Below are 12,864 nucleotides of genomic sequence, written 5' to 3'. Positions count from 1 at the left end.
TACCTTTCATTTTTTCAATTTCTTTCACGTACAATAATAAAACATCATTATAAGAGCCTTCTCGTACTATACCCTATAAAAAAGCCTTCTTGTGTATAGCACAAAACAAATAATTGAAAAACAAATTTCGTCGATTGGCCTGCTTTGAATTATGTATTGCAACGCAATGGAATGGTATTGGACCTGCACGTCTTTGAAGACCAAGCGAATATAAGCAGCAAGCACGATGTTTCCAATTATGTGTTCCTTTAGGAATCAAAACAAAGCAAAACAATTGAAATTGAACAAACGTTGTGTATTTTTTTTATCATTATTATAAACTTATAAATTAACCTACAATTCCCTCTATATTTTATAAAAATAAATCACTTTAATCCATGACTAAATCCAAATAATAAACCCTGAATGCTATCTATTGTAGTTTTAATTGCCAGTGCGTTTTACTCTTCACGTGAGTTTAATTCATCTTATTTCGAAGAAATATTTTTTAAACTGAAACGACTTTTTTATATTAAAAAAACATTATTATCTTAATTTTCATACATGCTATTAGTTGATGCGTGCTTGGATCAAATTTTGGAACATAATTCTACACTCTTTTCACGTCTAACCAGTAAAATAGGTGGAAAATTATTCCAGCTGCTTCTCATTGTACGTGGTTAATCACGTCTTACTATTTCCCAAACACAGTAGAAAGTTTCAGTTAGAACAGACAGATCAATCAGCAGTTACAGCTAAAGATAATGGTTTTGATAAGCAATACGATAACTCTTACTTTGATTGTGCAAGATATTTAAAGTTTTCTTTTCTCATTTTTTCACACTCTTAAGTTGAAAGAGATTGTTCACCTCGGTATGTTATGGACCCGTTTGCAGCTCATACACTAAACTTATCAAGTACATGGTTTCGGGCAATTGTAGCTTCCGACAAGGCAATTGAAAACCCTATCTCTGGTGCATGTTCCATTCTAAACAGAATGAAAATACCAAGGTTTATTCTTTCTTAGCATTTCTTCTCTGAAACTGACATATATGAAAAGGGAGTTAGGAGGTATTAGTGTACAACTAAGTTTGCAACCTTCTTCCTGTTGACCTTTACAGGAAATTTTTTATAATGTAAATATGTTAACTGTACTCCCGACTTCTTTGTATGAAATTCCCTAATTTTGGCGAGACAATTGAAGTGACTAAACTAGTGGGAGTGCAAAAAGTAGGATCATAGTTCAAACCACACCAGTCCTGCTACAGAAATAAAATATAGCATAGGATGCTTTTAGAGAATAGGCAGGCTTGATTCTCTGCTGCTTCTTTCTTTGTTTCTCAATGTAGACTCCACAAGTTTAACTTTCTTTGAATTTTCAGTATTTACAAGTGAAAGTTTTTCAAGCGATGATTTGAGCATGGACATCTGATCATCTCCTGCACAACTTTTCTTCCCTGGTGTTTTCTGTTGTTGGTGATTAGCTTTTGAAGCTTGCAAGTGCCTTCTCAGCCTTGCACTTAGCGCATCAACAGAAGAATGCAAAGCATCCAACTCAACTTCCTTAAAATGGTCTGGAAAAAAAGGTGTGATTAAGTGCTTTTGAAAGAAATTCTCAGTAGATAGAAATGGCAATAGATGAAGCGGAATGGGGAATGGTGTATCAGGTACAGGAAAAGAGAGAGCTAGAGACTGAACATATCTAGATTCAGGTAGAGATCATGTGAAAAGCATACTATTATTGCAAACCATTAAAGTCTTGTTTATATATAAACTTCTCCATAAGCACTTGCAAGAGAAGAAAATAAGAAAGTAAAATGAATTGAGCTTCTCTTATAAGCTAAAATCAACCTGTGCAGTTGACTTACATAACTCTCATCTAACTTTCTCAGAAACTAAGGTACATAAGTTGATTTTAAATTATGGGAAGAACTCAATTCATTTGATCTTCTTATTTTCTTCTATATGCGTTTATGGAGAAGTTTATCCAATTAGGGCCTAAATGTGAAACTTTGAGAAAAGGTACTCAAAATTTCATTAAAAAGCAAAAGTACGGGATCGAACATCCATTACCAAGCTCAGATTGAAACTGTCGCTCTGCTCTGGACAGTGGTTTTTTGTGAGCATAAGGTAAGTTCCTTAAATGTTGCAAGCGCTCTTCCAAAGAATTGAGTTTGAATTGCACGATCTATCCTTTTCGGTAATATAGCCTCTTGCTCCTCAATTTTCAAAAGTTTCTTTTGTGCATCACCTAATCGAGAATGTTGGTCATTAATGATTTTCTTCAACTGAGGTGCGTGATGCTTGAGCTCCAGGTACACCTATTATGACAGAAAATGTAATGGAAGAGAGCCAACAGTTATTATCAAAAAGCATAGCTGTATTCAAATTATTTGTATAATCCCTTTAGAGTACATGCCACATAGAATATAGAACTAATGAATTAAATTATAATGAACTACCTCAATTCACGTAATAATATACAATTTCTAATATATTCTACCGAGATCTTCCTGTGCAAATAAATTGTACAAGTGATCATCAATAAACTTTTTACCTTCATTTGAAAGAATTTATAGTCAATTATTTAAACAATTAAGCTACAATCAGCCTTCTGTAGAAATATTAATAACTCTTGGCCTAAGATTATTACTTCGGTTTAGGTCAAAACTTGTTAGAGAATACAATTGAAAGAGAAAATAACAGATAGCAAATATGATAAATATACAAGGTCAGAATAAGGACTCAAAGATCAACCAACAATAAAAGGCTGTGACATTATGATAGTCCTACCTTATGTGCATACTCCACATAGGTTTCATGAAACAGCTTGAAATACTGATGTAATGTTGATCGACCTTCAATTGAATCAGCTGCAACAGATTGTAAACTTGGAGAGGCCTGAGGAACAAGTACCTCCCTGGTCCCTCTAAGTAGTTCCTTGCTAATTATTGTTGGTATATCTCTCTCTTTTGGTTCCCCCTCTGATGAAATGGTTTTCTTCTCCATATCAATGCTTACTGGAAGCAAGAGGTTCCAGCTTTTCATCTCAAGCACAACACACTCTAGAGAAAGAGTAATAGCTACAATCCATGAATATCCAAATGAATCTGATAATGACACAAAGCCACAAAGTGACGGTTCTGAGGTGAATCCACTCTGGCAAGTATTTAGAACAGGGTGCACAGATGGTGTTTTCATTGTATCATCCTTGCCATTTGTCTGACTTGTAAATGGAAGAAAATGTAAAACTATTGAGTCAATCCTTCCGTCATGAAGGGAATATATTCTTTCTGGCATAAGTGTATCAATGAACAATGAAATAATATAACCACTTTCTGCTCTTTGTGGCAGAGCCAAATCAACAATAGCCAGTCTCAGCAAAGGGGGTGAATTACCCAACCAGGCATTATGATCAAGCTTCCACAAACTGCTGCTGGCAATTGACTCACAAATCATAGCAAGGCCAAGAATTTGGTCATGGGAATCAACACGAAGACGAGGTGGACTACCAACACTCCAGACAGGTTGGATCTCATCGGCTAGAGCATCAATCTGTAATTTCCCCCCACTCCAGGCAGTCACCAAAATAGAGTCTTTGCTGACTAAATTGTAGAGAAAACTAACTGCACGACCTTCACATTCTGCACTACGACCAACTGAATCTTCATTCCCACCCTGACCTACTCTTCGCAGAGGTCCCTAGAAAATAAAAAACATAAAGTAGAGTCATAATATGCAACACTGCAACTGATGGAACAATCTGTTAAAGACACTTTTCCATCTATTGATAATACAGCTGACAAAAGTCCAGTTTAAAATATATGTATACCTGCAAGACAAGAGGTGCATCAAATAAAGCATAAGCATGAGCTTTAGCAAAGACAGGCCGTCTCCTTCAGTTTCTTAGTTCTGTAACTCGGGAAAAGCTGCTTCTAACCAGGAGATGGCCAACTTTGAATTACTTGCCGCAACAGAGTTGATTGATATTATTCCAAATGTGTGAGCATCATTGAATATTTCTACCAAAGACTCACATTTGAAGAGACTGTGGATAAGCAGAGAAAACAGTCACGAATTTAGAAATATCTATGAGTAGGATACAAACACTTTAAAGAAAATAACTGCATCTGGCATGAAACCAACGATCATTACAAATGGCCAAGACATCAATGTAGTAAAGAAATCTTCATCAAATATAATTGAGGACATATTGGTGATATTTCAGCACGAAAGGGAGACAAAAAAATGAGAGCATTAAAATACCTTCCAAATGGAACAACTGGGCAAAGTACATAGAAAGCCCCATAAACAAAATAAAAACCTGTTGAATAGCACAATAAATAAAATGTTTAAAACTAATAAGTAATGTCAGTAGAGATTGAAAAATGGACAAATAAGAATATCCAAAAACAGTTAAACAAAAAAAACAGCAAAACTTACACTGAACCGGTCCCATAAGTGGTCTCCCCCAAAAGAAAAATCAACTGGACACAATGATGAGGCATTTCTAGATCTACCAGGCTCAACAGGCTGTAAATAATATTCTTGCTCAGGTTGCAAAGGATCCACGGCAAAGTTGAAAAGTCTACAAAGATGAGTTTGCAATTAGAGGGCAACATGACAACATAACTCACAGTTAAAATGTTAAATAATGTCTTATCCAACCAAGAAAGAACAGATATAGACAAAATAAAACAAAAGGCAAATGTATGAAATGGTGAGGTCCAAACAACTATTATATGGTTACAGAACATTTTATGCATGTGAAAATAGTTCAATCAAAATCCAAGAAAATGAAATAAAAAAAATGTTATTATAAAATTTAACTATTATATATAAGGATAAAAATAATAGCAGTCAAACATAAAAACTAATGGTTGGATGGAATTTTCATTTTCTTCATGGAGATAAATAAAGGGAGCACATATTCGGCTATTAGCTAGGCTTGTTATCCACTCACAGTAATGTAGATAACATTAAAAAGACTTCAAATAATAGGGTAGGCAATTTGCTATGAAAATTTTGTCACCTATTACAATATTAAACTGATATTTACTCCCTTGTAAAAGTGTAATCTCTCAAGTTTTAAATTTCAGCATTGCTTCTGAAGCCATTCCAGCAAGAATATCTTTCCAGTCTAGCATAAACCAAGATGGCCCAATGAACAACCATCATTCACACCATAGCCACCATACTAAACAATATCCAGCACCAATATATACATAAATTAAAAAAAATTATAAAAAAAAAAAAGCTTACCGGAAAACGGAGTCAGAAGAAAGGATTCCCAAATGAGTATCACTGTAAGGGTACCATAATGCTTGTAGCACACGAATATCATTGCCACCGGTGGAATACATCTGAGAACCAACAGTAATAGTCCTACAACAAGATATAAAAAAAAGGGGGGTTAAAAAAAACTCTATGATGGTAAAGCTCATAACTCCAGCAATCAAAATAATTACACTAATTATAATTTATAGTATTGAAATGTATAGTGTATGTATACACCAAATTGACACTCTTCATTTCTCTCTCTCTCTTCTTCTCTTGAAGTATCTAGCAGCACATAGGTGTCCGTAACCATCTCCAGCTTCCTATGCAATGCACCTCGAAATTAAACTAGAAGATCCGATAAAGATAACTTGAACACTATTTATTTTAAATTTTTAATAAACAAATAATAAATATTGAAGAAATGGTTAAGGTGAAGTAGTAGCAGAGAAGAAGCACATTAGCGAGTTCCACTTGGAATTGTACCTGCAAATCAAGTTCACGTCCTTCTTAGAGGCGCGTCCGTAGAGGTACATAACAGAGAGTGTCTCGGAACCGAAAAGGAGTATCGCTGTTCTGTTCCTGTTGATTGAGATTTTGCGGACATCGAAATCAAGCACCGCGTCCGCTTGCAACACCTGTTTCAAATTCACCGCCAATTAAATTTGGATTCCATTTCCACCAAAACCTAAAAGCAGAGAGAGAGAGAGAGAGAAGGACCTTAGAGGGAGAAGCGGCGAGGACGGAAGAGGGATCGGGGTCGCCGAGACGGAGAGAGAGGCGGTGGAGGCAGCGGTTGTTTGAGTCCCATAAGTAGAGGCGCGAGGCTCCGTCCCAGGCAAGGAGGTTCCGGGAATCAGCGGCGGTGGTGGCACCGCCGTGAGCGGTGAAGAGAGGGTGTTTGGGAAGTGGGACCCACTGGAGTTCTTCTTTGGGAGTTTGGGAGCGGCTTGGGCTCGGCTCCGAGCTCGGCTCCAACGTGATTCTCATCGTTGGTGTGATTCTTTCTTGAGTGTTGCTAAGTGCACCTAGCATTCTTTAAAAATGGTAAAATTGTCTCTGTAATTTCTTTCCTTACGGGTCACATTGATATTGATTCCTAAGTTAATTTTTAAGACTTACGGATCAAGTTGATCTGTAAAAGACTTACGGATTGATCCGTAAGTCTTAAAAATTAACTTACGGATCAACTTGATCCGTAAGAGGTATTTTTGTCTTTTCGTGATTAGTGCTGGGTGCACCAGCAATAATGCTGGGTGCACCTAGCAGCACTCTTCTTTCTTCCAAAGAACAGCCCAGCTCCTTTAGCAGTTCAAACCCCTCTTTGTGGATTTTGGATTGGACGGGCCCAAAGAACAGCCCAGCTCCTTTTGCAGGTTGCTATTGTACTCTTATAAAGCCTAATTTCATTGATCTAGAAGATTGTACTCATATTTTTTTTTCATTCCTGGGGGTATAAATTTGACAATAAATAAGTTTATAGGCTTGATTCTTTGTGTAAATTTACATACTTGATATTTAAATAGATAAACAAATATGTTATAAAAATTAATATAATAATAGTACTAGAAAAAAATATTATCAGTATTTATTTAAATAGATTGTCGTATTAGATTTTAAAATGTATTGACATAGTTTATTTCTTTAAAAAAATGTTAGCCTAGACTTCATGTAGACTATAAGGATTTCTTAAAAATAAATATTGACATATTTATTTATGAAGTCTGGTGTTTTAATCTATCTCGTCCCAAATATTTTTTTTTTTGGGGTACAAGGGGGAAAACCGAAAACATAAAGAACTAAGAACGCAAAAAATGGACGCCATTGGCGTTAGCCAACAACAAGGGCAAAAAATCAAGAGGGGGAGAAGCCCAAGAAGCCCAATCAGAGTCATGTTCAGTTCCCAGTTTGGCTAAAGAAATCGACAGAAAAATTGTCTTCTCTAAGAGTGTGTGATTTATGATGGGTTCTAGTCCCATTGAAGAAGATCTTGAATAGCTCGAATGAGTCCCTGAAAGCTTGAAGTGCTTAATTACACTGATTCTTAACCAGGGCAATAGCATAAGAAGACTCGTATGCAATTATTTTATAATAGAAGTTTATATTAAAATTTAATATGCTGTGATTCTACCTAAAGATATTCTAATCTCTGAAACATGTAATTTTGAGTTCAATTTTAAAATTATGTACATGGAAATAAAATATTAGAGAATTATAATTTTAAGGTATGACAATATTCCTCTCACTTATCTAATATAATATTATTAATCAAATATTATTAACATTCCCTCTTTTGTATTAGTATACACGAAAAGTATTCCAATGTGGGAAAGAGAATCTTTGATAGGAATTTGATTCCTCTTTTTTTAAAACAACAATGCTGTAAAGTTTAAGCTGAGAGATATAATTAAAACTCAAGGCATACATTTATTAAAAATTAAATATTTACTAGGTGAGCTGAAAAGCCAATTTGATATTCCCTTAAAAATTAGAAGGGGGGGGTCATATAGCTTTTTATATAAAGTTACTTATGACTTTTCTTTTGTATAAAAAAAACTGTTAGAACATTTACCATAAATTTTTAAGATGACACCAAAGAGTAAAATTGGTACCCCTTCAAATTAGAGATAAATAAAAGAGGAATACATTAATATTAACTTATTCACCGAAGCTTGTTCTCTAAACTTCTTTATCATTTGTTTAATTATGTATTGAACTGGTCCTACTATTAAAAACTAAACACATGCAGAATTGTTGAAGTTGTCAAATTTATTCATGGGTGTCAAGTAAAATGTGTCCCCGATCCCATGAATCTAGGGCTACCCGTAATATTGGGGTTGTCTTTAAATCAAATCCTCCATACACTAGTCAACCAATTTGACGGCCAAGTCTAGCCTTAACACAAGCAACTTAGCCCCAAAGCCTGACTAGACCAATGAATAATAGTGGGCAAAGATTTGTAACAATGGGGCATCATGATGAGGTGGAAACAATTATTAGTTTTGACGAGAGAAGGCTAAATTATGGAGAAAATTAATTTAGTCTTTTTATCTTCATAATAATGTGCGAAGGAAAAAAAATGTTCTCTCTTAATTTACATATATAAGATTTTTCTTAAAAGAAAAGTTGTATATATTAACTTAGCTGGAGCAAAGATAGTTAATCTTTTTTGCGAGCTAGGGCTAAGCCAAATACAAAGATAAAAAGTAATTTTCCAAGATTAATACTATATTCAACTTAATCAATAGCTGAAAATTAGAATGATTAATACTTTTATATATAATGTAAAACTAAAAGTAGAAAAAAAGAGAATAATTCACTATAATCATCGGCCAAGTTAAAGCTCGACAACGTTTGTTGGATGCAAATTCATCAATAATTAACTTCATCATATTAAAAAATTATTAATGTCATTCACAATGTAAACAAATTTATGATTTATTTGTGATGTAATTTAGTTGGTTGAATAAATGTATAAATTATTATAAGCTTATGATATTGATTTCGATTCCATTGAATACAAAAATTATGATTTATTTTATTTCTTAACAAGATGAAATAGAAGAAAAATAGTGAGAAGTTGAAAATTAAACAATAATAAAAGTTCGGACTTTAAGGACTAAGGAGTTATTGTGACTTATGAGTAAAAGTAATGTTCTATTTTAAAAAATAAAATAAAATTGAAGAATCTGTAAAAAATTATGTATTTTTTTATGGCCAAGCCACCCTGCTTGGTAAAAATTAACATTTTGTATTTTTGTATTAAAATAAAAACTATATTTTTTTGTTAAGCCTTTAATATTTATTTTACGACCATCATATATATGATTATTATTTGAACTACCCATGTTTTTTTCTCTATTTATTTTAAAATGTGGTATGCGTGCAGGAAAACGTCAATTTTTTTTAAAAAAATCAAGATGTCCCTTGATTGCTAAAAGCCTAAAACACCAAGTTAGTGCAACAATAATTAATCAACTTTACATCTTAATAAGAATCCGGTACTACATATAACAAACCATTCATTTTTATATATACAAGAAGATATACACGAAACAATTGCAAAGGGAAAACAAGAATAACAAAACAAATTAAAATAGTTATACATAAATCGCCAAAGATGGAAGCACTATTGTACATATATTAATCACTATTAATTATACCTAAACACCATTCAACAACTTTATGTATCCTGGTAGCGGTAGAGTGTAAACTTCTATGACAGTATCCGAGGTTAGAAAATTAGGCGTCAAAGGTTACTGGCATCCTTTGGATAAACCTGAAATAAGAGAAAAAAGAGTAGCAATTAGGTTTTGGTTACACAAATCACTATTTAATTTTACAACAACAAAAAAGATAGTTAGTCTTTCGTCATGAAAAGATAATTACCGTAGCATCCTTTGACGCACGCAAGAACATAATATGATGAATAGCAGAAGCTGTTTGTGTTAGTTGAAAATCATATATACGTATAGTTGATATTGATATATCCTTTAATCTTGTAGAGGCACATGTGAGTTCATTTGATTCTTTCTTCTTGAGGAATCTTCGGATACCTGGGATACCCATTTTTGCAAGCTGAAATCTGCGAATACATCAAAAGTAGAACATGGTTAATGTTTTGATCACTTTTTATCTGTTTGTTCAGATAAACATATGTAAATATCAAAATATGGTACTACTATTATGGTGTGTGAAGCACGTGGGAATAACTTGTTCATTTCGTATGACTAGGTGAGAGAAACCCATCAATAACTGTTCCTGTTAGTGGGCAATACCTTCAACTTGCAAGGTGCCTATTGGGATGGCATCATGGCAATGTTGAAGGCCGTGATCTTAGGCTACAAAATTAGTACTATTTTAAATCAAAAAAAAAAATTGATAGAATTTTAAATCAAAATAAGTTAACGTATCTCTGCATACCCCACATGATCAAATACATACCTAGATATTTGTAAATTATATATTATTGACTTTATTCATCAATTAAGGTCGGCTATTTCCCATTTTATCTTATAAAGATTCTTTAGACACAAGGAAGAACGAGATTTCAAAAAAGGATTTATACGTGAGACCAAGTCTTATTTGGATTAAAAATAAGAAATATAAAAGGTTTTTATAAATACTATAAATTGAAGATTTGATGAGAAGTCCAACATCCCCATATGACCGCATTCCCTGCCCAATTTCCAACCAGCACAATTTGGCTGTTTTGAAAAGTCAACAAACTATGTTGCCAAAGCTGAAAAAATAAATAAAATGCAAGGACCAATTTGAATTTTGCCTTCAAGAGGAATTGTCACCAAACAATTGACCTTCCAGAGAGGCAGGGAAAATCAACCCTCCCATATATAAACCCAATAAATAAGGCCACGAACGAAGTTTCCTTGATCATCAACAACGGTACTTAGGTGAGGCCTCACTACCTCACAAAAATTCCCATTTCTTCCCTCCGTGTCCACCCCCCGTTACCAAAACATTAAAGTGGAAACTAGTTTAACTTAATTTTTCACTTAAAAGATAATACTAATTTCAACCCACTACTTACTAGACTCGAAATGTGTTTTTTTAAGGAAGGTATTTAATGTTTTTAATTTGACATTAAACTAATCATTTCGCATCAGATTAATCTATTTTGAGATATAATAATACTTCAAATTATGATTTTATATTCAAATCGAAAATCAAATCTCAAACCTATTAGACTTGAAATTTGAATATACAATATCAATTTTAGATTCTAACTTTGTTAGTCATTATACAGTTAAAAAAATATTAATTTTTAAAATTAAGCTTTTTTTTTTTTGCAAATTAATATTGTTCCACTTACACACGCAATTATTTTAATTTTAAAATTTAATTTGGCTTTGGTGGGAAGAAACCAAGTGGAGTGTATGAGGGGGAGACACTTACAGCTTCAATGTCAATTTTGTAGACCAAAAGCTTTCTTCTTTCCCTGCAACTTGTTCTGTAGGCCACCACAACATGCCCCACGGCCAACGCACAAGAGCACACGAACAGAGCTATTTCGGTGGCACGAACATACCCACTTCGATCAATACCCGAAACACTGAAGATGTAAACGGCTTTGAACGACACAAACATCAGAGACAAAACAGAGCACATGGTCGTGATCCCCAAATAAGGTCCACGGGAAAGCCTTGGTCCATCACACAAACTATAAACACCTACACAAAAAAAAAAAGTTTACAACCCATTAAACAACCTTCAAAAGGGTCCTCGAAAATCACTACAAAATCACACCTTGTCGTTGTGTGTGCAAGCACTAACTACTAGAAAAAGAATGAATTAGTGACCAAATTTGGTGACGGAAAATTGATTTCCTTCACTAACTCTAGAATCACTAAATTTTAGTGACAACTTATTCAAAAATTACATGTTCCGCTAGTAATTTCAATTTACTAGTGCAAATAAGAGTATATGTACTTACAGAAGATGATGAAGGATCGTATTATTGACACAAGGGGAATATCAATGAGAGAGTATCTAAAATCGTAGTTGTGGAAATGGGAAGCGAGAGTTTCCAAGGAGAAAGAAGAAGGAGATAGCGTGGAGAGCAAAGCAGAAGGAACAAGTGCATCGGCAATAACAAGGAGAACCGGGGCAGAGAAAAGAAGAAGCGATATAACCATAGTGATCAAGAAGAACAGAGTCTTCAAGCCCCTCAATATTCTTTTGGACTTCTCTTCTTTTGAGGAAAAACCCATGTTGGAATGATCCTATATATTTGGTGATTCCAAATAGCTAATCCTGGATCAGCTTATAATATGAGGGTTTGTTACAAAAGAAAGAACTATATATGTGTTGTGTTGTTGTGTGTTGTGGTCACAAGGGGAACGAGGGAGAAGGTTTAATTAAGAGGGTGAAGAATTAGAGAGAATAAGGGGACGGAGCAAGGAAGGTGCAGACCAAGGTGCAGCAATTTTGACGGGACTTGTCCACTCTTTGAGTGATGACAAATGCTTGGGACTTTACAAACAGACCCCCTTATGGGTCATGTATTATAGAGGAGTTCCCAACACAACACTTGATGCTTTTTTTCTCTCTCTAAGCCAACGGCAATACCTAAAAGCTTAAACCACAATTAACTATATTTATGCTTCCATATTATTATATTTGGTGAGGGCCATTTCCTGTGTAGCAACTACCAGATTCAGTTCTAGATCTTTGACACGTGTCCCCTTTGTTGTTCTTACTTCTTAATGATCCTTGATGAGTTGGTGTACCACGTCATTTCATATGTAATATTTTTGTGATGGGATGAATTTTTATCAGTTGAGTTTTTTGAAAGAAGATTTTTGCCTTATTGCCATATTAAAAATTCACATTAAGGGCTTCCCTAGATGAGAGATAGTATAAAATATAAAAGGGAAAATATAAACCCTCCATTCCATTATAGAGTGGATTTGAATGGTAAGAAAAGAGAAATAAGATTAGTAATAAGAAAAAAAGTTACCATGATAAGTAATCTTATAAGAAAGGAAAGAAAATAAACTACAAATGAGATAGAATCGATAGAGAAAAAGTGAATATATAAATATTATTAGTCATAATAAAATTTAAAATGTGACATGAAAATAAAAATCA

The 12,864-nt window shown here is 33.9% G+C and overlaps 1 protein-coding gene and 1 pseudogene across 1 annotated transcript; both read right to left on the bottom strand.

Annotated features, from left to right (window-relative positions):
• Nucleotides 1-968: 968 nt before the first annotated feature.
• Nucleotides 969-7,322, bottom strand: LOC100789317 (nuclear pore complex protein NUP88-like; annotated as a pseudogene).
• Nucleotides 7,323-9,645: 2,323 nt separating this feature from the next.
• Nucleotides 9,646-12,356, bottom strand: LOC100811069 (uncharacterized). Its single transcript, XM_041012013.1, has 3 exons — nucleotides 11,708-12,356; nucleotides 11,170-11,444; nucleotides 9,646-9,841 (listed from the first exon to the last, which is right to left on the bottom strand). Exons 1-3 carry the CDS (start codon nucleotides 11,982-11,984, stop codon nucleotides 9,776-9,778), a joined length of 618 nt encoding a protein of 205 aa, XP_040867947.1. The 5' UTR covers nucleotides 11,985-12,356; the 3' UTR covers nucleotides 9,646-9,775.
• Between the last annotated feature and the right edge of the window lie 508 nt (nucleotides 12,357-12,864).

Source organism: Glycine max, chromosome 18 (assembly GCF_000004515.6).
Source record: "Glycine max cultivar Williams 82 chromosome 18, Glycine_max_v4.0, whole genome shotgun sequence".
Taxonomy (NCBI): Eukaryota; Viridiplantae; Streptophyta; class Magnoliopsida; order Fabales; family Fabaceae; genus Glycine; species Glycine max.
This window is presented reverse-complemented; position numbering and strand designations above follow the sequence as displayed.

Coding starts and splice junctions, on each gene's coding strand:
- LOC100811069 (XM_041012013.1), bottom strand. CDS start 11,984: ATGGGTTTTTCCTCAAAAGAAGAGAAGTCCAAAAGAATATTGAGGGGC. Junction 11,445..11,707: donor ACGATCCTTCATCATCTTCT/GTAAGTACATAT, acceptor TTTTTTGTGTAG/GTGTTTATAGTTTGTGTGAT. Junction 9,842..11,169: donor ACAAAATTGACATTGAAGCT/GTAAGTGTCTCC, acceptor ATGTATTCGCAG/ATTTCAGCTTGCAAAAATGG.